Below are 23,766 nucleotides of genomic sequence, written 5' to 3' on the forward strand. Positions count from 1 at the left end.
ACTCTGTCGCCCAGGCTGGAGTGCAGTGGCGTGATCTTGGCTCACTGCAAGCTCCGCCTCCCGGGTTCATGCCATTCTCCTGCCTCAGCCTCCCGAGTAGCTGGGACTACAGGCGCCCGCCACCTCGCCCGGCTAGTTTTTTTGTATTTTTTAGTAGAGACGGGGTTTCCCCGTGTCAGCCAGGATGGTCTCGATCTCCTGACCTCGTGATCCGCCCGTCTCGGCCTCCCAAAGTGCTGGGATTACAAGCTTGAGCCACCGCTCCCGGCCTTATTTTTATATTTGAGACACAGTCTCACCCTGTCACCCAGGCTGGAGTGCAGTAGCGCAATCTCGGCTCACTGCAACCTCTGCCTCAGAGTTCAAGCAATTCTCCTGCCTCAGTCTCTCGAGTAGTTGGGATTAGAGGCGCCTGCCACCATGCCCAGCTAATTTTAGTATTTTGAGTAGAGACGGGGTTTCACAATGTTGGCCAGGCTGGTCTTGAACTCCTGACCTCAGGTGATCCGCCCACCTTGGCCTCTCAAAGTGCTGGGATTCCAGGCGTGAGCCACTGTGCCCGGCCCCTCCCGTGTACTTTAAATCATGTGTTGCTTACTTTGAACACCTAATACAATGCCCACACGTCACTTCATTTGCATGAATTCAATATTCTACTCAGCATGCAACAAATTCAACTTTTCGTTTTTGGAACTTTGTGGAATTTTTAAACTTTTTTTTTTTTTAAGAGATGTATAGGGAGAACCCCTGAAACTATTGCTACAGAATAAAAGATGAAATGCTCCTGATTATTGTAAATACAAAACTGCATGCAGGACTGTGTAAAGACAATCCCAGGTTGGACTGCCAGAATGAGCCAACAGTGCGTGATGTGCTTCCCCCTGCAGAGAGCCTATGAATGGACGTGCAGTCAGGGGGGTTTCACATCACCAAGATTCCTGTCCCAGAAAAGCAAATGTTCATAGCTCTGGGAATGGAACGCGACCCTCGTGGAGAGCCTATAAATGGATGCATGGGAGGGCGCCTGTCCATATGGATAAGATAGGGCTATAAATGCCCTCATCTTGCCGTGGCTCTTCTAGGCCTCTTTAGGGTTAAGGTATACTCCCTTCTGAGAATTTCTGGTCTAACCGGTTGTCTAACTTCACGTCCTGTTTCTGTGAATTGTTTTTAACCAGCTTTTGCTGCAACTGTTTCTGCTGTTCCTGTTTTAAGGCTCAGTTAGAAATGACTGATGCACACACTATATTGTCAATTCTTATCTGTGTACACTGTACTTCTGCATACAGAAGTTATGTTAAAGAATTACTTCATCCCCATGTGACCATCTCACCTCATAATCAAATGACCCTAAATCCCTCACTAACCTACCCCCGCCCTCACTAAACTTAATAATAAATGCTGGCATATCCAGTGCATTGTTGGCACCACGGGACCAGAAGGTGGTGACCCCCCCTGGACCCAGCTTTCACTATCTTGTGTGTGGCTATTATTTCTCAACCTGCCAATCAACCTGGGAGCAAAGAGAAAGCACCGTTGCATTGCGGGCTGCTGGCCAGTTCCCGCAATAGAGATGGAGTTTTGCTCTGTCACCCAGGTTGGAGCGCAGTGGCACAATCATAGCTCACTGCAGCCTTGAACTTCTGGGCTCAAGCGATCCTCCTACCTCAAGCTCCCCAGTAGTTGGGACTAAGGCACGTACCACCACATCCAGCTCATTTTTAACATTTTTGGAGAGATGAGGTTTTGCCATGTTTCCCAGGCTGGCTGCCGACTCCCAGCCTCAAAGAATCTTCCCGCTTCAGCTTCCCCAAAGTCCTGGGATGACAGGCACAAGCCACCACACCCGGACTCTTTTTTTTTTTTTCTGAATAGTTTCAATCTGTGGTTGATTGAATCCTGTGGAACTTACAGATACTGTATACTTGGGCATCCCAAATCCAAAAAATCTGAAATGCTCCAATGAACGTTTCCCTTGAGCATCAGGTTGGCACTAAAAGCATCTCGAAGCCCGGGCACAGTGGCTCACACCTGTTATCCCAGCACTTTGGGAGGCCAAAGCAGATGGATCACTGGAGGTCAGGAGTTCGAGAACAGCCTGGTCAACATGGCAAAACCTTGTCTCTACTAAAAATACAAAAATTATATAGGCGTGGTGATGGGCGCCTGTAATCTCAGCTACTCGGGAGGCTGAGGTGGAAGAATTGCTTGAACCCAGAAGGCGGAGGTTGCAGTGAGCTGAGATCGAGCCACGGCACTCCAGCCCGGGCAACAGGGCAAGACTCTGTCTCTAATAATAATAATAATAATAATAATATTAATAATAATGTTTTGGATGTTGGAGCAGTTCGAACTTTGGATTTTCCCATTTGGGATGCTCAACCCATCCCAAATGTTGAATCATGCATGTGATTCAACACATGCATGCACAACATGGCCCACCAGGAGACACAGATCTTGATCCTGCTCTGCTCCCAGCCCTCTAACAGCATTCTGCTCCACACAGCACTAAATCCAGACTCCTGCTCTGATCAACCTGGCCTTGCCCCTCCCTCTTCCCTCGTGCCAGGTCACCAACCTCCTGGCCCTGTGCTGCTCCAGCCACACCAGCCTCCCTTCTGTGGCCCAACCTCGTCAAGCTGGGTCCTGCCTCAGGGCCTTTGCAATGGCTGTTCCCTCTGCCTGGAATGCTGTTCCCTTGGATTTTCATGGCTCCTCCCTCATATCCTCCAGGAGACCTTTCCTGACCATCCCATATAACTACCCTGCTCCATCACTCTCTACTTCTTTGTTTTATAGATACAAAATTATACACCTATTATAGTCATTTTAATGTATATCCACAAATGCCTTAATACTCCTCCTTTCAAGAGATGGAGGCCCGAATCTCTTCATGTGTAGATGGGGTGTACTTAGCAACTCACTACTAAAGAATAGAATGTGGGCCAGGCACAGTGGCTCACACCTGTAGTCCCAGCACTTTGGGAGGCTGAGGTGGGCAGATCACCTGAGGTCAGGAGTTCGAGACCAGTCTGGGCAACATGGTGAAACCCTGTCTCTATTAAAAATACAAAAATTAGCCAGGTGTGGTGGCAGGTGCCTATAATCCCAGCTACTCAGGAGGCTGAAGCAGGAGAATTGCTTGAACCTAGGAGGTGGAGGTTGCAGTGAGCTGAGACTGTACCACCGAACTCCAGCTTGGGTGATAGGGTGAGACTCCATCTCAAAAAAAGAAAACAAACAAAAAAAGGAATAGAATAGAATGAGGCAGAAGTGACAGCCTGACTTGTAAGACCAAGTAACAAAAGGCACTGTGGCATCCTTCTCGCTTTCTCTCTTGAATTGCTCACTGTGAGAGGAAGCTGGCCGCCATGTTGTAAGAACACTCAAGTAGCCCCTATGGAGAAGTCCACATGGTGAGCAACTGAGGCCTCCTGCCAACAGCCATGTGAGGGAGTCAATTTGGAAACAAATCTTCCAGCCCCAGTTGAGCCTTCAGATGAAGGCAGCAACAGCCAACACCTTGACTGCAACCCCAACAAACATCCCCAGGCAGAAACACCCAGCTAAGCTGCTCCTTAATTCCATAAGAATTAGTACATAATAAATAGAAATAATACATGTTTGTTGTTTTAAATGGCTACATTTAGGGGTCACTTGTTACACAGCAGTGGATAACTATTGCATCTTGCATAGGGCCTTGCATTATCAGTTGTCAGCAAGGCAGGGCCCTGGGACTAGAGCTGGGACAGTGTGGATGAGCTGCTGGGGCTGGGGGATGCTGGGTGTGTCACCAACCCTGGGCCCCTCTGGAGCTGGGTAAGTGATGCTGCCCATGGCAGGAAGTAATCAGCCACATGTCCCCGCTCCCTGGGTTCTGGCACTGCAACTGTGCAGTGGACACTCCGTTGGACTAAAAACAGGGCAGTTTCCATGCTCACAGCTGCTGTCGGCACTACCAGGGTGGCAATCTCTAAGGAGGAGTCTGGCGATGGGCACAGAAGTTGGAAGGTCACCCACAGTCTCAGGTGAACCCCATGATGATGCCAAGAACTGCAGTAGCCTGAGGATCCCAGGAAAACAAGATCCAGGTGTGCCCGGCCTCCTAGGGACCCTCCCTGCCCTGATCACCTTCCTGCAGTTACCACAGAAACAAGATCCCAGGCTTCTCCTGCAGACAGCACACGCCAGCCTCGAGGCACTGGTCTGGCCTCTGACCCCTTTGCCCTGCCATCTCCTCCTGCTCTAGTCACCGCTATTCCTGGGTCCTGGGAGCTTGAGGAAGCCCAGGGCATCCAGGGCTCACTCCCAAGGGGCCAGAGAGCAGGGCATGGGGTCCTGCTCACCATGGTAACAACAGCAGAAAGAGGAACAGTTACAATCACCAGCTCTGCACTGGCCCCAAGCCCCAAGCCCCAGCCTCCGTCCCTGGAGCTGGGACCACCACAGTCTTTACTTCCCAGCTGTGTTCCCTGTCATCCGGGGATCAGGCGCCAAGTGATCTGGCCACACTGCATTGGATGTGGGGCTGTGGCGTTGGGCGGGGAGCCTCAGAGGCCGTGCCCGGGGCGGTGGGGACTCACCACATGCTCCCCGATGCGTCCCGCTCCCCAAACGCGCTGTAGGAGCCATCCTGGCGCTTGTAGGTCAGCTGGCGCTGGTAGCCTGCGGGGCAAGCACAGAGGACCCTGTCCTGTTGAGTGGCCTGGCCCAGGCCCACCCCGGGGACCTACACCGCTCTGCCACCCCCCACCCCGGACCTCCAAAGCCACACCACATGTAGGCTCCCTGGAATTGCCTCGAATCACATCTGGAGTCCTTGAAACTGCCATACACCCACATATGGGGTCCCTGAAACTTCCCCATACCACATGTGGGGTTCTTGAAACTGGGCTCACTGAAACTGCCCCATGTCACATCTGGGGTCCCTGAAAGTGACCCACACCACATCTGGGGTTCTTGAAACTGTCTCATACCACATCTGGAGTCCGTGGAACTGCTCCACACCACATCTGGGGGTGACATATAGAGCCAGTGGACCGTAGGGTCTGGACAGAAAGCTGGGGACGGGGGCCCTCCAAGTGTGCAATGATGAGTTTGGACTCAAACTGCTCCACACCACATCTGGGGTTCTTGAAACTGCCCCACATCACATCTGGGGTCCCTGAAACTGCTCCACACCACATCTGGGGTCCCTGAAACTGCTCCACACCACATCTGGGGTCCCTGAAACTGCCCCACACCACATCTGGGGTTCTTGAAACTGTCTCATACCACATCTGGAGTCCCTGGAACTGCTCCACACTACACCTGAGGTCACTGAAACTGCCCCACACCACATCTGGGGTCCCTGAAACTGCTCCACACATCTGGGGTTCTTGAAACTGCCCCACACCACATCTGGGGTCCCTGAAACTACACACCACATCCGGGGTACCTAAAACTGACCCACACCACATCTAGGATCCCTGAAACTGCTCCACACCACATCTGGGGTTCTTGAAACTGCCCCACACCACATCTGGGGTCCTTGAAACTGCCCTATACCACATCGGGGGTCCCTGAAACTGCTCCACACCACACTGGGGATCCTTGGAACTACCTCATACCACATCTGAGGTCCCTGAAACGGCCTCACACCACATCTAGGGTGGCTGTAACCTCCAACTCATTCGTCTCGTTTACTGACATGGCCCCTTTGTGACTACTGGTCACACACTGGCCTTCAGTCACTCCCAGGAGGTCAGCGAAACCACCATCTTGGGGCAGCACCCTCTGTCCCCAAGTGTCGGGGCTGCTCCACCTGCTGGGACAGGAGCTTGGGAAGCTCAGAGAACTGGAGGTGCTGGGGGCAGGGAATGGAGCAGGGAACGAGGGGGTATGGCGAGAGGCCGGTGGGCCACAAGGGCCTCCAAGGCTGGGCTGGGAGTGTGGCTTTCCTGCGAGGGCACAGTGAGCCACAGGTGGCGTGTGAGTAGCAGAAGAGTGTGAGGAGACATATAGAGCCAGTGGACCGTAGGGTCTGGACAGAAAGCTGGGGACGGGGGCCCTCCAAGTGTGCAATGATGAGTTTGGACCCAGTGGTGGCGACAGAGGTGGGGAGCCTTCCTGGGGTGAAGGCAGAGCTACTCAGACAGACATGGGCTGTGAGGGAAAGAAGGATGAATCTGAGGGCACCACGCTGTGTGGCCTGAGCCTCAGGAAGGACAGGGCTGTGTCCACAGAGACAGGACAGGTGACAAAAGGCATTCTGTATGGGGTGGGTCCTCCCAAATTCACATCTACTTAGAACCCAAAAATGGGACTTTACTGGAAATAAAGATCTTAACAGATATCATTAAGGTTCGGATCTCCAGATGAGAGCATCTTGGATTTATTTACGGTAGGCCCTAAATCCAATGACAGGTGTCCTTGTCCTTAAAAAGAGAGGCTGAGCGCCGTGGCTTGCACCTGGAATCCCAGCACTTTGAGAGGCCGAGGTGAGAGGATCTCTCGAGGCTGGGAGTTCAAGACCAGCCTGGACAACATAGTGGAACCTCATCTTTACAAAGAATTGGCTGAGCATGGTGGTGCACACCTGTAGTCCCAGCTACTCAGGAGGCTGAGGTGGGAGGTTGGCTTGAGCCCAGGAGTTCAACTATGCAGTGAGCTATGATTGCACCACTGTACTCCAGCCTACGTGACAGAGCAAGACCCTGGCTCTAAAAAAAAAAAAAAAAAAAGAAAAGAAAAAGAAAAAGGAAAGAAAGAAAAGAAAAGAAAAGAAAGGAAATTAGTCACAGAGGTGACAGCCATGCAATCGTGGAGGCACAGAGCAGGCTGATCGGTCTATAAGCCAAGGAACACCTGGAGCCAGCAGATGCCAGTAGAGAGGCCTGGGACAGAGTCTCCCTCAGAGCCACCAGAAGGAACCAGCTCCGCGGACCTTTATTTTGGACTTTTGGGCTCCACAACTATAAGGAGATGACACATTTCTGTCGTTCTAAGTCACCCAGGTTGTGGCATTTTATTATGGCGATTTTAGGAAATGAACACAAGTGGGTTTGGGGGCAAGATGGAGGGGGTTGATTTGGGGTTTGTCAAATCTGGACGGCGAGTTGGTTGGATGCACACAGGGTCTGGTTGTCCTGTGGAGGTACAGGCTGTTATTCACGAGGAGGGCTCATTCGACTCTGGGTGGTGTTTAAGGACCTGAGCCTGGATGGATCCATCACGGTGTGCCTGGCCCTGGGTCCACCCACCTCCCAGACTCTCACAAGAGCTAATCTGAGCCCCCAGGACCTGGCCTCAGTGGACTCGGTCTTCCTAGCTGTCCATGATCAGCCTTCATGATGCCAGACTTTCAGCCTGGAGCAATCCCTGACTGTTTCTTCTTTCTTCTTTCTTATTTTTTTACAGTTGGGGTCTCACTCGGTCACCCTAGCTGGAGTGCAGTGGCACAATCACAGTTCACTGCAGCCTCCAACTTCTGGGCTCAAGCAATCCTCCTGCCTCAGCCTCCTGAGCAGCTGGGACTACAGGTGCATGCCACCACGTCTGGCTAATATGTTTTTATTTTTTGTAGAGACCGGGGTCTTGCTTTGTTGCCCAGCCTGGTCTCAAATTCCTGGGCTCAAGTGATCCTCCTGCCTCAGCCTCCCAAAGTGTTGGGATTACAGGCATCAGCCACTGTGCCTGGCCTTCTTTTTTCTTTTCTAAATGTTATTTTTAATAATGCTGTTATATTCTTGTTGTAAAAAAAAAAAACCTACACTTTAAAAAGATGCTGTTCCTCTCCCTGTATCTGAACAGCACCATTCATTCAGAATCTCATCCTAACAGCCAGAGACATCTAGGCTCCTGCTGACAGTGACCAGATCAGGGCCACCCTGAATGGCCTCTTTTGCCCACTTCCTCCTCATCGCTGTGCCTGGTGTGTGGGCCACCTCCAGCGTGGTCTTCTCCACTGAAGGCTGAACCTGACTCCCCTGCTCCCATCTCGACCGGGCAGTTTTTCCCCAATACCTTGTACTAGGTAGTCGGTGGTCTCTCTCTCCACCTCAGGGCTGAGCTGCTGGGTTTTCTGAAGATACTTCAAGACAAAGATGTTGGGAGCAAAGTGGATCATGTTCTGCTCTCCACAGCCAAAGGGCAGCCGCAGGAGGTTGTTGAGGTGGTTCAGGGTTGGCCCCATGACGTCCCCTGGTGGGAAGGAGAAGAGAGTTGAGTTGGGAGCTGTCCCAGCTCAGTAGAGAACAGGGACAGCTTTACCCAGGGATGGGAGACTGCGTGTGTCACCCAGTCAGCCACCCAACTGCCCTTTGGGACTGACACCCTCTGCCTGCTCAGACCAGCTGGTGTACTGGCTTTGGTGACAATTTTACACACCTCTGTGTTCTTTAGTTTTAACTTAGGCTTTTTTTCTCTAGCTTTTCATTCTGTTCAATGCTTTTTCCCTCACTGGCTTTTAAAATGGGTGCATTGAAGGCTATACATTGGTCTCTAAGTACAACTTTGGCTGCATCCCACAAATATCAGTATGTCTATACAATCATTCTCATTCCATTCTAAATAGTCTTCCTAAAATATTCCTTTTTTTTTTTTTTTTTTTGAGATGGAGTCTCACTATGTCACCCAGGCTGGAATGCAGTGGCACAACCCCAGCTCACTGCAACCTCCGCCTCTCAGGTTCAAGCAACTCTCCTGCCTCAGCCTCCTGAGTAGCTGGGACTACAGGCATGTGTCACCACACTCAGCTAATTTTTATTTTATTTTTTTAGTAGAGACAGGGTTTCATCATGTTGGCCAGGTTGGTCTCGAACTCCTGACCTCAGATGACCCACATGCTTCTGCCTCCCAAAGTGCCAGGATTACAGGCATGATCCACTGTGCCTGGCCCTAAAATATTCTTTCTAAAATATTCAGATTTTTTCTTTAACCAAGAGCACTTCGATTTTTAAAAAAGTTTCTAGATGTATGGAGTTGGAGGTGCATTTTTGAAAGTTTTCTCTCTTTAAAAAAAATTCTGATTCTCCCATCCCCTTGACATTCTGTATTCCTCTTCTTGGTTTCCTTGTCTCAAAGATTGTTGATGGACCCCCTGGGACTCCCAATGTCCCCTGAACACACCTACTCTCCTATTTTATTTTATTTTATTTATTTTATTTTTAGATGGAATCTCGCTCTGTCACCAGGCTGGACTGCAGTGGCATGATCTCGGCTCACTGCAACCTCCGCCTCCCAGGTTCAAGCGATTCTTCTGCTTCAGCCTCCCGAGTAGCTGGGGTTACAGGCTTGTGCCACCATGCCCAGCTAATTTTTGTATTTTTAGTAGAGACGGGGTTTCATCATGTTGGTCAGGATGGTCTCAACCTCTTGACCTCGTTATCCACCTGCCTCGGCCTCCCAAAGTGCTGGGATTACAGGCGTGAGCCACCACACCTGGCCCCTTCTTTCCTTCTTTTTATTTTATTTATTTATTTTTTTTGAGACGGAGTCTCGCTCTGTCGCCCAGACTGGAGTGCAGTGGCCGGATCTCAGCTCACTGCAAGCTCCGCCTCCCGGGTTTACGCTATTCTCCTGCCTCAGCCTCCCGAGTAGCTGGGACTACAGGCGCCAGCCACCTCGCCCGGCTAGTTTTTTGTATTTTTTAGTAGAGACGAGGTTTCACCGTGTTAGCCAGGATGGTCTCGATCTCCTGACCTCGTGATCCGCCCGTCTCGGCCTCCCAAAGTGCTAGGATTACAGGCTTGAGCCACCGCGCCCGGCCCCTTCTTTCCTTCTTTAGCATCTCCGCATGTCTTGCTGAGGCTGCCATTGCCCCTGCAGCCTCCCCTTGTGGCACAAACAGCCTGGCTACTTTCTCATCACCATGCTCTAGGCTACCCAGCTTCTTCTCCACCTGCTGTATCACTGAAGGCACTGGCGCACGGATCCCAGCCGTCACCTCCTCTCCATTCCTGCCTCTCTGCTTCTTCTCCTATCTCCCTCAATCCCATCTTAGTCACTCAGCCCCGCATCCACTCTGACTTGCTCTCGTGCCTCAGGAATTGTAAACTCGAAATTCCTCTGATCTGGCCACAACCACCTACCTGCCTGGGTACCAGGGCCTCTGCCCTCTGATGTCAGAGAGAGCCTCAACACCCTCATTTGGGCCCATCCATCTCCTTCTGGCCTCTCGCCCTCTCCTCCCTGGCTCAGGCCCACCCCAAACTCTCACCACCCTTCTGCCCGACTCCCAGCACTGGATCAATCACACAATCACACTTTCCCCTCCAGCACCTGGGCTACTAGAGGCATCCTGATATGGTTTGGCTGTGTCGCCAACCAAATCTCATCTTGAATTGTAGCTCCCATAATTCACACGTGTCGTGGGAGGGACCTGGTGGGAGCTAATTGAATTATGGGGGCGGTTTTCCCATACTGTTCTCGTGGTAGTGAAGAAGTCTCACGAGATCTGATGGTTTTATAAGGGGAAACCCCTTTCACTTGGCTCTCATTCTCTCATTCTCCCTCTGGCCATGTAAGATGTGCCTTTCGCCTTCCGCCATGATTGTGAGGCCTCCCCAGTCACGTGAAACTGAAAGTCAATTAAACCTCTTTTTCTTTATAAATTACCCATTCTTGGGTATGTCTTTATCAGCAGCATGAAAACAGAGTAACACACATCCCAACCCTACAGACCCCCTAAGGCTGCTTCCGATGTCCCTAGTCAGAGCCTCTCACCTCTACTTGGCAACTGCTCCAGACGCCTGCCCCATCACCAAGACCCCCAAGGCCTCCATCCTGCACTCCACATCTGGCTGACTTCATCAGGCATTTGTGTTTTCTTGGAGCTTGTCCTTGGCCCACTTCCCTCACAGGGCTCACTGCAGGTTCTTAGGGGTCACCCCACCCTGACTTCTGCATAAGGCTTAGACTCGGGGGCTCTGGATCTGCCATCTCATCTGGACTAGGAGTCCCTCAAGGGTGGGGTTGGGGTCAGCTCTTGGGCTGCCTCAATGCCCAGCACATGGATGGGCATAGAGAAGGCACTGGAAGCTGCTTTTCAGGTGAGTGGGTGTATGGGTGGACACCCCAAGACACAGGTCCCCAGCAAAGCCCAGCTTGAGACTAAGCCTGGAGTCTCAACCTTGGCTCTTGCCACCTGACCTCCCCAAGCCAGGCTGTGGGACAGATGTACCGATGATGGAGGCGGCGGCCCGCTCAGACCCAGGGATGGCACCGTGCGGGACCCCCAGGGTGAAGGCCTCGCTGTAGCTCTCGTCCACCTCCATCTTCCTCCAGATTCGGAATTCACCCATGGAGCCCCAGCCGGTGGAAAAGCCAATGAACTGGACCTCTGGTGGCCTCGGGAGGGTCCAGGCCACAATGACAGACTCGTTGGACGGCTCTGGACCGTGGCCAACCTGGAACAAGAAACCAAGGCTGCTGGACACTGGCGGGAAGCAGGCAGTAGGCACTCAGGTGGCAGTGACACCAACTTTGTGGCCAGGGTCAGAGGCCTTAGCCACACTCACGGTGCAAGGAAGGGTCTTTGAGGAATCAGAGGTGAGAAAAACCAGAGGTTACCCCATCCATTAAACAGCCGACAGAAACATAAGGCATGACATCTGCAGGTTCTGAAGTCACTGGGCTCCTTGGAACCTCTGGACCTTTGCACATGTTATTGCTCTGCCTGGAGAACATACTCTGCTCTCATTTTGCCCAGCGAACTATTCATACTTCAAAACCTACTTTGGTTATGTTCTTCCTCTAGGAAGCTGTATTAGCTTCCTCTGTTAGGAAGCTGTGTTAGCTTCTATATCTTTTTTGCTTGGCCCAGAAAACACGCCCCAACCCCCATTTCACTTGCTCATGTCCATTCTTCTTTTCTCCCTGACCACCTGCCTCCTCTCTGCTCCCAGATCCCTGGGTGCTTCCTCTGCCACAGCTCTTGCTACGTGTTTTTTTGGTAAGCGACTCTAGACTGAGAACAACTTGAGGTGGTGCCCTGTGTTTCCTTTGCTTCTCCCAACCCCCCATCTGAGCCTGGCACAGAACAGGAAGTAGCTAATGCTGGAGGAACATGAGGTTTCTGCACAAGCCCCAGGGAGTCCTGCTGTATACCTGGATACGGCCACCATGCCAGCTGATCCAGAATGTTCTGAATTCATCCCAGGAGAGGATCTTGGCCGTGTGTGCACTGGCCACGGGCTCTCCCATCTTGCTGGTGGAGATCCATGACCTGGTGTTCTGACGCCCCCCCAGGACGATCTCGATCATGCCTGCTGTGTCCTGGGGCCCAGAAGACAAGGCCACACGGGCATCATTGTGAGCTCGCACAGCCACATCAAAGCGGGTGAGGTGCAGTGGCCGCTGCACATACTGGAACTCATACTTGTTGGGGGTGGAGATGTGGACTCTCTCTGGATGGAGGAAAGGAGATGGGGAGTTGAGAGGGCACCTGGAGGCATCCCATTTTCCCTGATGGTACCTAGAGGTGAGCACCAGGACCACAAGGAGTGGGTCTCACTGTGACTCGGCACACATGGTGGAATGGTGTCGGCCTAACAATGAGCAAGACTCCTATCTCTACAAAAATGTTTTTAAATTAGCAGTGGCATGTATCTGTCATCCCAGCTACTTGGGAGGCCAAGGCAGGAGGATTGCTTGAGCCTAGGAGTTCAAGGCTGCAGTGAGCCATGATCGCACCATTGCATTCCAGCCTGGGTTACTCTCTCTCTAAAAACAAGCAAGACTCTCTCTAAAGCAAGATCCTCTCTAAAAAAACAAAAAGATAAGATGCTCAGGGATAAATCTGACCAAAGATGAGCAAGGTGCTGAAAATTGAAAAGGCTGAGGAGAGGAACAAAAGAAAACCCAAATCAATGAAAGCTAGACCATGTTCATGGACTATCATGAACATGTGAGTTCTTCCCCAGATGGTTCTACAGATTCAAAGCAATCCCAATCAAAATCCCAGGAGGCTCTTTTGGAGAAATTGCTAAACGGATTCCAAAATTTATACAGAGATGCAAAGGACCTAGGAGAGCTCAACTTTGGTAAAGAATCCAGCATTTTGGGAGGCTGAGGCAGGTGGACCACCTGAGATCAGGAGTTTGAGACCAGCCTGACCCACACGGTGAAACTCTGTCTCTACTAAAAAGACAACAATTAGTCAGGCGTGGTGGTAGGTGCCTGTAATCCCAGCTAGTCAGGAGGCTGAGACGGGAGAATCACTTGAACCCAGGAGATGAAGGTTGCAGTGAGTCAAGATCTTTTTTTCCTTCTTTTCTTCCTTCTTTCCTTCCTTCCTTCTCTCCTCCCTTCCTTCCTTCTTTTTTCCTTCCTTTCCTTTCCTTCCCTTCCTCTTTCTTTTCTCCTTCCTTCCTTCCTTCCTTCCTCCCTTCCTTCCTTCTTCCTTGTCTCCCTCCCTCCCTCCCTTCCTTACTTCTTTTTTTGAGACAGAGTATCTCTCTGTCAACCAGGCTGGAGTGCAGAGGTACAAGAAAGGCTCACTGCAACCTCCACCTCCTGGGCTCAAGCAATCCTCCCACTTCCACCTCCCAAGTAGCTGGGACTACAGGTGTGCACCACCACATATGGCTAAGTTTTTGTTTGTTTGTTTGTTTGTTTGTTTAATTTTTTGTAGAGATGGGATTTCACCATGTTGCCCAGGTTGTCATGTTTTTTTCCAAAAGCACTATAGTTTTATATGTAAGTCCATGATCCATTTTGGGTTCATTCTTGTGTAAGGTGTGATCTTTAGGTCCAGGCTCATGTGTTATTGTTGTTGTCGTTGTTTTGAGACGGAGTCTCACTCTGTCACCCAGGCTGGAATGCTGCGACACAATCTCAGCTCACTGCAACCTCCACCTCTTGGGTTCAAGAGATTCTCCTGATTCAACCTCCCAAGCAGCTGAGATTACAGGCACACACAATCACACCTGGCTAACTTCGTACTTTTTTTTTTTTGAAACGGAGTCTCACTCTGTCACCCATGCTGGAGTGCAATGGCGTGATCTTGGCTCACTGCAACCTCTGCCTCCCAGGTTCAAGTGATTCTCCTGCCTCAGCCTCCTGAGCGGCTGGGATTACAGGTGCACGTCACCATGCCCAGCTAATTTTTTGTATTTTTAGTAGAGACGGGGTTTCACCATGTTGGTCAGGCTGGTCTCAAACTCCTGACCTCGTAATCCACCTGCCTCAGCCTCCCAAAGTGCTGGGATTACAGGCGTGAGCCATCGCACCCAGCCAACTTTGTACTTTTAGTATTGATAAGTTTCATCGTGTTGGCCAGGCTGGTCTCAAACTCCTGATTTCAAATGATCCACCTTCCTCAGCCTCCCAAAGTTCTGGGATTACAGGCATGAGCCACTGCGCCCGGCCAGCCTAACTTTGCTTGCTACCTGCGGTGCACATTCCTGTGTATTCATTCTCTGCGTGGTGGATGCCCCACCCTCACTGGCTCTGCCTGTCCCTAGCTGGGACATCGCTCTTCCTAAACCACAGTGCCCCCTTCCCCTGGGAAGGGCAGGTACTCACTTTGCAGTGGGACAGCCCCCACAGTGTGGGAAATGGGGAAGGCCAAAGTCCTGACCCAGCCAGCTGGCACACCTTAGCAGGATGGGCACAGGGGACTCACCACTGGGACAGAAGAATGCGCTGTAGGTGTACGCCCGGGGAACTCCTTCGGCCTGAAACAAAGAAACAAGGAGAACTGAGTGCCGGGGCAGTGAGGCGGACGGTCAGCTCAGCAGAGCAGCTGGCTCTCCCACACTAATGACTTCAAGTCCAGGGCACGTAATTGTGCTTCCAGGGTTTACGTGGTATCAGCACGGTCACACCAAAATCACAGGTGCGTGGAGCAGGACAGGGCCACCCACTTCCCAGGCTCCAATGGGGAAACTGAGGCTGCTCCCCCTTGCTGGCCAAAAGAAACTCACCAACTGCTTCTAAACTTGTCATGGGGTTCACACCCCTACCTTCCCGGCCACCCCCGTCCTCCCATCTCCCTCTGGGCAGGAGACATGATGAGGACAAATGAGGCCAGGTTCTGAGGCCTCATTTGACATCCACGAGCACGGTGAGAGGGGCTCCTCCATCTGCCAAGGACGGGGCTCGGTCCCACTGTCTGTCCACCGCATCTCTTGTCTCCTGTCTCTTCCATCTGGGTTCTCACTTCTGCTTCTTCTATGGATGACCCCAAATACTAGAAGGCAGCTGTCTCAGTCTCTTAAAAAGGGATGCCCAGAATTTAACCCCCTACACCTTGCGAGGCTTCGTCTGACCAACATGGCCCCTATGGGGGCCCTTGGATCAGACCTCAAAGGGTTAACATGCGGCAGCTGCAGCCAGGTGGCCTGGCAGCTCCTTTCCCCATTAGGATGGTCAATTTTATTTATTTATTTATTTATTTATTTATTTAGAGACAGTGTCTCACTCTGTTGCCCAGGCTGGAGTGCAGTGGTATGATCTCAGTTAATTGAAACCTCTGCCTCCTGGGTTTAAGCAATTCTCATGCCTCAGCCTCCCAGGTAGCTGGGACTACCGGCACATGCTACCACACCAGGCTAATTTTTTATATTTTTAGTGGAGACGGGATTTTGCCAAGTTGGCCAGGCTAGCCTTGAACTCCTGACCTCAAGCAATCTGCTTGCCTCGGCCTCCCAAAGTGCTGGGATTACAGGTAGGAGCCACCAGGCCCAACCTAGGATAGTCAGTTCTAGGTGTCAACTGGACGGGGCTCCGGGATGCCCAGATAGCTGGTTAAACACTTTATCTGGGCTTGCCCAGGAAGTGCTTCCGCAAGAGATCAGCATTGGTGTTGGAGGACTGAGTAGGGCACACAGTCCTCTCCAATGTAAGTGGGCACCATTCAAGCCGTTGAGCTCCTCCTGATAGAACAAGACAGAGGAAGATTGGTTCCACTCTCTGCCCAAGTGCTTGAGCTGGGACATCGATCTTCTCCTGCTCCTGGTTCCCAGGCCTTCAGACCTGGGCTGGAATCTACACCATTGGTTCTCCAGCTCTCAGATCTTCTAGCTACACCACTGGCTTTCCTGGGTCTCTAGCTTGTTTTTGATTGTTTTCTTTGTTGTTGTTTTGTTTTGTTTTTTGTTTGTTTTGTTCTGTTTTTTTAGATGGAGTCTCACTCTGTTGCCCAGGCTGGAGTGCAAAGGCGCGATCTCGGTTCACTGCAACCTCCCCTCCTGAGTTCAAGTGATCCTCCTGCCTCAGCCTCCCAAATAGCGGGGATTACAGGAACCCAACACCAGGCCCAGCTAATTTTTTTATTTTTAGTAGAGACAGGGTTTCACCATGTTGGCTAGGCTAGTCTCAAAACTCCTGACCTCAGGTGATCAGCCTGCCTCGGCCTCCCAAAGTGCTAGGATTACAGGCGTGAGCCACCACGCCTGGCCTCCTGGGTCTCTATCTTGCAGAGGACAGCTTGTAAACTTCTCGGCTTCCGTAAGTGCATGAGCCAGTACCTTATGATAAACCTGTTCTACAGATGTATGTGTGTGAGTGTGTGTATAACAAATCTCATTCTATGTATGTGTGGGGTGGGGGGACTTCTGTTTCTCTGGTGAATCCTAATATAACCATTCCTGCTGACTGGCTTAGGGCCACTCACTCAACCTTCTGGGCTCCCATTTCATCATCTCTAAGTTGGGGATAAGGACCCCCAACCTCACACTGTGATGGGGTTATCATGCTTCAGAAGGGTTTTGGAGTCTTCTCAGTGCTACCGACGGTCAGTTCTTGTTATATTTTCTCATCCTTGCCTACTTTCATTCCAAAGCTCTCCTTGAAATTGTCATGTGTCTATACTGATGAGTCCAGGAGACGCTTGTCCCCACTCACATCCACTTCCTAGTAAACTTCTCAAGGTTGGTGCTGAGAGGCTGAGGACACCATCTCAGGCTACACCGAGCCATCCACCTGCCAGGATTTCATCCCACACCTGCTAGGCCCGATGTGGTGCCCACGGGTCATTTGCTAAGCTAGGGGGCACCAGGGAAAGCCCCAGAAGCATTGCTTGGGCCTCAGTAACCGCCTGTCTACCAGCCTGGCCCCTTGTTGGGAAAGGGATTGGGAGCAGTGGGCAGGGCCAGGGCCAGGCCATTGTAACCCACAGTGGCTTCCTTCTTTCTTTTTTTCTTTTTTTTTTTTTGAGATGGAGTCTCACTCTGTCGCCCAGATTGGAGTCCAGTGGTGCAATCTCCGCTCATTGCAACCTCTGCCTCCCAGGTTCAAGCAATTCTCCTGCCTTAGCCTCCTGAGTAGCTGGGATTACAGGCACCCACCACCACGCCTGGCTAATTTTTTGTATAGTTTAGTAGAGACGGAGTTTCACCATGTTGGCCAGGCTGGTCTCAAACTCCTGGCCTCAGGCGATCCTCCTGCCTCGGCCTCCCAAAGTGCTGAGATTACAAGCATGAGCCACTGTGCCTGACCTCACGGTAGATTTTTAACAGCTGTATAATCCTAAAAACTGTGCATAACCCAAATGTCCACCATAGGTGAACGGATAAAGAAAATGTGGTCCATCCATCCAATGGAATATGATTGAGCCACAGAAGCAAGCACGGATCCATGCTGCACTGTGGATGAACCCTAAACACATTGTACTGAGTGAGAAAAGCCAGAGGCAAAAGGCTACATGCTGTATGATTCCACTGATACAAAATGTCCAGTAGGCAAATCCACCAGAGACAGAACCAGATCCATTCTGCTGGTGGCGAGTGATACAGTTTGGATTTGCGTCCCTGCCCAAATCTCATGTTGAATTGTAATCCTCAAGATTGGAAGAGGGGCCTGGTGGAAGGTGATTGGATCATGGGGGTAGATTTCCCCCTTGCTGTTCTCGTGATAATGAGTGAGTTCTCATGAGGTCTGGTTGTTTAAAACTGTGAAGCGGCCAGGCACAGTGGCTCACAACTGTAATCCCAGCACTTTGGGCGGCCGAGGTAAGCAGATCACAAAGTCAAGAGATCGAGACCATCCTGGCCAACATGGTGAAACCCCATCTCTACTAAAAATATAAAAATTATCTGGGCATGGAGGTGGGTGCCTGTAATCCCAGCTATTCGAGAGGCTGAGGCAGGAGAATCGCTTGAACCAGGGAGGCAGAGGTTGCAATGAGCTGAGATCATGCCACTGCACTCCAGCCTGGCGACAGAGCAAGAATTCGCCTCAAAACAACAACAACAAGAACAACAGCAACAAAACTGTGAAGCACCTCCCCCTTCCCTCCTCCTCCTGCTCTAGCCATGTAAGACACACCTGCGTCCCCTTCACCTCCTGCCACAATTGTAAGTTTCCTGAGTCCTCCCCAACCATGCTTCCTATACAGCCTACAGAACTGTGAGCCAATTAAACCTCTTTTCTTTACTAATTATCCAGTCATGGCCGGGCACAGTGGCTCATGCCTGTAATCCCAGCACTTTGGGAGACCGAGGCAGGCAGGTCACCTGAGGTCAGGAGTTCAAGACCAGCCTGGCCAACATAGTGAAACCCCGTCTCTACTAAAAATATAAAAATTAGCCGGGTGTGGTGGTGCACGCCTGTAGTCCCAACTACTCAGGAGGCTGAGGCAGAAGAATCATTTGCACCTGGGAGGTGGAGGTTGCAGTGAGCTGAGATTGCGCCAGTACAGTCCAGCCTGGGTGGCAGAGTGAGACTCCATCGCAAAAACCAATAATAATATAAATAAATTAATAAATAAATAACCCAGTCTCAGGTATTTCTTTATAGCAATGTAAGAACCAACTGATACAACAATCATGCACTGTGCCTCTGGATGACCTTTGGCTGGGGCCCTGGGCACAAATTCAGGGGCTCCTCACGGTTGCTGGGTCCCAAGAAACCTCTGCTGACTCAGCTCACAGAGGACCCCAGAGCTGACTTCCTCAATGATGCCCATCTCTTCCACTCTGCGCCTCTGCCGTAGCTTGGGTTTGCTTCTTGAGTGTTAGCTCATCTCCGGCTGCACTTGTCCAACCTGGTTCCAATCTCCTTTGCCTCTATGCCCATTCTGGCTCGGGGCCAGATCTCAGAACATGGAGCTTACATGATGCCACGAATACTAGCTCTGGCTGGGCTTTTCTGCAACCTTGTAGCACAGATCTGTGCTTCATTCCTTTCGGCCTCTCTGGATTTGCCTGTTCTGGGCATTTCATATAAATGGAATCGTACACCATGTGGCCTTTTGTGTTTGACTTTTTTTTTTTTTTTTTTTTTTTGAGACAGGGTCTGGCTCTGTCGCCCAGGCTAGAGTGCAGTGTCTCGAGAATCCCTCTGTTGCTCACTGCAACCCCCACCTCCTGGACTCAAGCAATCCTCCCTCCTCAGCCTCCTGAGGAGCTGGGATTACAGGTGTGCGCCACCATGCCCAGCTAATTTTTGCATTTTTAGTAGGGACAGGGTTTTGCCATGTTGCCCAGGCTGGTCTCAAACTCCTGACTTTAGATGATCCGCCCACCTTGACCTCCCAAAGTGCTGGGATTACAGGTGTGAGCCACCGTGCCTGGCCTGTGTCTGTCTTCTTTCACTCAGTATCACGTTTTCTAGGTTTATCCACGTTGTAGCATGGATCAGTGCTTCATTTTATTTATTTATTATTTATTCATTCATTCATTCATTCATTCATTCATTCATTCATTTATTCAGACAGGGTCTGGCTCTGTTTTCCAGGCTGGAGTATACTGGCGTAATCATAGCTCACTGCAGCCTCCAACTCCTGGCTTCAAGCCATCCTCCTGCCTCAGCCTCCCAAAGCACGAGGATTACAGGTGTGAGCCACCACACCTGGCCCTTCACTCCATTTCACAGTTGAATAATATTCCATTGCATTGAGGAATTGCATTTCATCGACCCACATTCATTTCTCTAGTTCATCAACTGATGGACGTTTCCTAAAATAGGAGGTGTATCCCTGACTTTGGTATGGGATTTCCCAGCTGACTGTTATAAATGCCTGTATGACAACAGCACATGGGTCTTTAGTAGACAGGCCAGACACCATGAGAGGCTTTCCACTGACACTCTCATTTAACCATCCAGCGGTTCCATTCGAATCTGGGGCTGTCACTCCAGAGCCACTCCCTGGCTGGCCAAGCCTCGTATCACTCCATTGAGGCCTGAATTATTCCTGCCTCCTCTTTGCTCCTTGGAATTTCACTGAAGTGAAATTTATGTGGAGATGACTGAAAGTGCTCAGCCTCCCAGCAGACATAGAGGATCGCAGTCCCCTTGCAGGCCAGCAGGGGAGCAAGACAGGGTGGTGTCCGTACTGCCTGCACCTGCCAAGCCATCCCCACCCTGGTACAGTACCCATGATGGGCCGTGCACAGGTGATTCTTCCCCACCGGCCCATGCATCCTATTCAGCTTCTTGCTCCTAAGTCCAGCTCAGTCAGTGGCACCCACAGCCCTCCAGTGGAGGAGGCAGGAGGAGCATTTTGCTGCTTTATCAAGCCACACATCCTGGTGCCTCTTGTTTCATAAATTGCTTTTCTAATTGTAGCTTCATCTTTTGCATCAACATTTCAAGTCTTCTGATGCCTATATCGTTCCCCAGAGCTGCCTGCAGAAAGCTGGACAAGTGGATACTGCAGGTGCAGAGATCATTCTGCGGCGTGGATGGGAGGAAAGGCTCCGGGAAAGGAGACCCTCAAGAGTCCCTCTGTGCGCATTGAGAAACCCCTTCCGCAAGGCGGGGAGGCAAAAACACCAGGCCTCCAGGTTCTGCAGCTCAGAGGGGCTCACTGCCTCCTTCTTGGACCTTAGGAGGGCAGGCTGTGGCCCAGGGAGGATGCCCTGGCTGGGCAAAGGGTGACCAGGGGTCTCTGCATTTCCCCATCAGGACCATCCCATCCTGCCGGCTCACAGAGATCTCGGTCCCCACCAGACAGCGCTCTTGTCCCCGAGGAATCCATCACATCGCATCAACGACACCACAGCGGTGACCTGTCCACTGTCACCGCTCCGGAGTTCTGCCCAGTGGGCACATGACTCCTGGTGCTAACAGAAGCCACTTGTGTTCAGGGCCAGCAGGATCCCAGCAGGGAGGGAGAGCAGCTGTTTGCAGCTGGACCTCTGGGGAATGTAACACCCTTGGGGCTGCTTTTAGGGGCTGCTGTTGGTGCAGCACCAAACGGAGCCTCAGTAGGGCTCTGATGTGTCCAAGCAGCCAAGAAAAGATGAGGCATGGTGGCTACTGCATGCCCAGCCTTGAGACATCTGTGTGTGTCGTCTCTGGTCTCCTACCCCGTTTTATGAAGGTGAGCCCCTCTTGTCTTGCAGAGCGGGGCTGGAAAGCCAGGATGCTTCCCAAGATGATGGGTAAGTGGCAGATCCTGGATTCACAGCCAGGGGGTCTGTGAGATCCTGGCGCCTGCCCCTGCCCCCTGCAGCTCTGTGTCCTTCCTACACAGGCCATCCAAGGACAATGCCCCAAATGCTGAGTCATGGTGTTCACTAATGACAAATGCCTATGACAAGCACGAGATGAGGGACACGGTCTTCCTAAATAGTTCACCCAGGGGTCAGGGGGTACCTGCTGCAGCCCTTCAAGAGCCCCAGGCTGCTTCACCAAAGCCCACTCTGCACTTTAGGGAGGTATCGGACCACCGTGATCCTCCAACGAGGAAGGACCCCAAAATCCAGGCACCCCGAGCTCTCAAGCACAACCCGTGAAGGCTGCCCAGGCCCTGGCTCAGCCTCAGACCACACACTCCAGCTGGCCCCAGCTTCATGGCTGAAGAAATGAGGCCCTGGCCAAGCACCAGAGATGAGGACATCACCTTACCTCAACCATCACACTGCGCCTGACGTGATCCACCCCGATGGGGACCCTCCTATCGGCGTGATTCTCCTCCGGGGGTTTGCTGGACCTCCCATCCCGGCAGCAATTTGTGTCTCCGTAAGCAAGAGCTTTGGCTGCAGAAATTGGAGGTCTTGGTCTCAGAACAGGTCCCCACCCAGGGTAGCGGCTGTCCCATCCCTATCCTCGTCCCAGGTGTGTGCGCGTGCATATGTGTGTGTGCGCATATGCGTGTGTATATGCAGATGTGTGCATGCACGCACGTGTGTATGTCTGCACATGCATGCATGTGTTTGAATGTACAGGCTCATGTGTGCATATGCATGCATTTGTGCATGTGTGTAAGAGTTTGTGCATATGCATGTGTGTGCATTTGTGTGTTTGTACAAATTTGTGTGTGCATATGGATGTATGTATTTGTACATGTATTTGTGTGTATATGCATGTGTGTGCATTTTTCCATGTTTGTGTGTACGAGTTTGTATGTGAGTGTGTGTACATGTGTGCATGTGTTTGTACAGGTTTGCATGTGCAATGCATATCTGCACATATGGGCATGTCTATGTGTATGGATTTGTGTGTGTGTATGCATGTCCACACATGCAGGCATGTGTGTGTGGATTTGTGTGTGTGTGTGCATGTCTACACATGTGGGCGTGTGTGTGTGGATTTGTGTGTGTATGCAGGTCTACATATGTGGGTGCGTGTGTGTTGATTTGTGTGTGTGTGTATGCATGTCTACACATGTGGGCGTGTATGTGTGTGGATTTGTGTGTGTATGCATGTCTACACATGTGGGCATGTGTCTGTGTGGGCGGATTTGTGTGTGTGTATGCATGTCTGTATGTGTGTGTGCTACACTGGGTTGGCATCTTAAGAGCTCAGCTCCCCCAACAGGTGAGACCCCAGGGCCCACCTCCCCACTCCTCCTGGGCCCATTCCTTCTGTCCTGCTTGCCCAAGTTGCTGTCCCATTTTCCTTGGGACAGTCCTGACCTTACCTGCTGCCCCATCCAGCCCTCATCCCCAACTGGGGTCAATGCCAGGACCTTTTTGTGGCCTGGAGAGGGGGACAGCCCCAGAACTGTGGGGTCCTCACCTGTGATGTTGTTGAGCCCCAGGTCACTGAAGGACAGAACGACCCAAACCGGCTCAGCCTCCCCAGGGGCCACACACATCTTCTTAGTCAGATGGCGTTTGCCAGGATGCCCAACAAACTGGATGCCCTTGGGAACCGAGAGCTTCATGTACACCTGCAGAGGGTGGCATTGGCTCATGGTGCCTGGAATCCAGGCCCCCTCCCAGTGCCTCGAGGTCCAACACACATCCCACCACTCACTGCACACACCAGACTTGTCAGCCTCTCCAAGAGCCATGCTCCCCCTGGGAAGGTCCCCTTTCCATTTCCGATCAGAATAAACTACTCTCTGCTGTCTGCTGCCCCACTTGGCCTTCTCATGCCCATCTGTCTTGCTGGGCGCCCTCTCCTCCCCACAGCCCTCCATATCCCCACAGGTCCAGATCTCCCTTGGACTGAAGCTGCCATTTCCAGCCAGGGCTGCCTCTCCTGCATGTCTATCCACTCTGGGACTCCAGATGGATGCAACCTCTTCCACAGCAGGTCCACAGAGGGCCTCTCCTGACCCTCTCTCCAACTGTGCAGCTCCATGATGTCAGAGTACAGCTCTGTGTGTGCATGTGTGTGTGTGTATTCATGTGCATGTGTGTGCTGTGAATGCATGTGTCCCTGGGTGCACACCTGTGTGCATGTATGCAAGCACAGATTGCATACACATGTGCATGCATGCATGTACACACGTGTGCATCTACCGGGAGAAGGCATGTGGATATGCATTCGTGTGTGTGTATGGGCATGCTAGTTTCTGCATGCATGTGTGTGCCTATGGGTACAGAGGTGCTCTAGATGAGATCATCTAGGTTGCTTTTATGCTATAAGGGCTGAGTTGATTCGCTGTCA

General features: G+C 51.5%; 1 protein-coding gene across 1 annotated transcript in view; it reads right to left on the reverse strand.

Moving 5' to 3' along the window:
- The window catches only part of CPAMD8 (C3 and PZP like, alpha-2-macroglobulin domain containing 8), a 119,593-nt gene that overhangs the window by 24,976 nt on the left and 70,851 nt on the right, over nt 1-23,766 (reverse strand). The window contains exons 21-27 of the mRNA XM_025367428.1: nt 22,888-23,041; nt 21,775-21,905; nt 14,606-14,657; nt 12,088-12,386; nt 11,162-11,387; nt 8,005-8,181; nt 4,584-4,665 (exon numbers count right to left, since the gene is read on the reverse strand). Coding sequence (XP_025223213.1) covers nt 4,584-4,665; nt 8,005-8,181; nt 11,162-11,387; nt 12,088-12,386; nt 14,606-14,657; nt 21,775-21,905; nt 22,888-23,041 — 1,121 coding nt within the window. The remainder of the gene's footprint in view (nt 1-4,583; nt 4,666-8,004; nt 8,182-11,161; nt 11,388-12,087; nt 12,387-14,605; nt 14,658-21,774; nt 21,906-22,887; nt 23,042-23,766) is intronic.

The sequence above is a fragment of the Theropithecus gelada genome, chromosome 19 (genome assembly GCF_003255815.1).
Source record: "Theropithecus gelada isolate Dixy chromosome 19, Tgel_1.0, whole genome shotgun sequence".
Taxonomy (NCBI): Eukaryota; Metazoa; Chordata; class Mammalia; order Primates; family Cercopithecidae; genus Theropithecus; species Theropithecus gelada.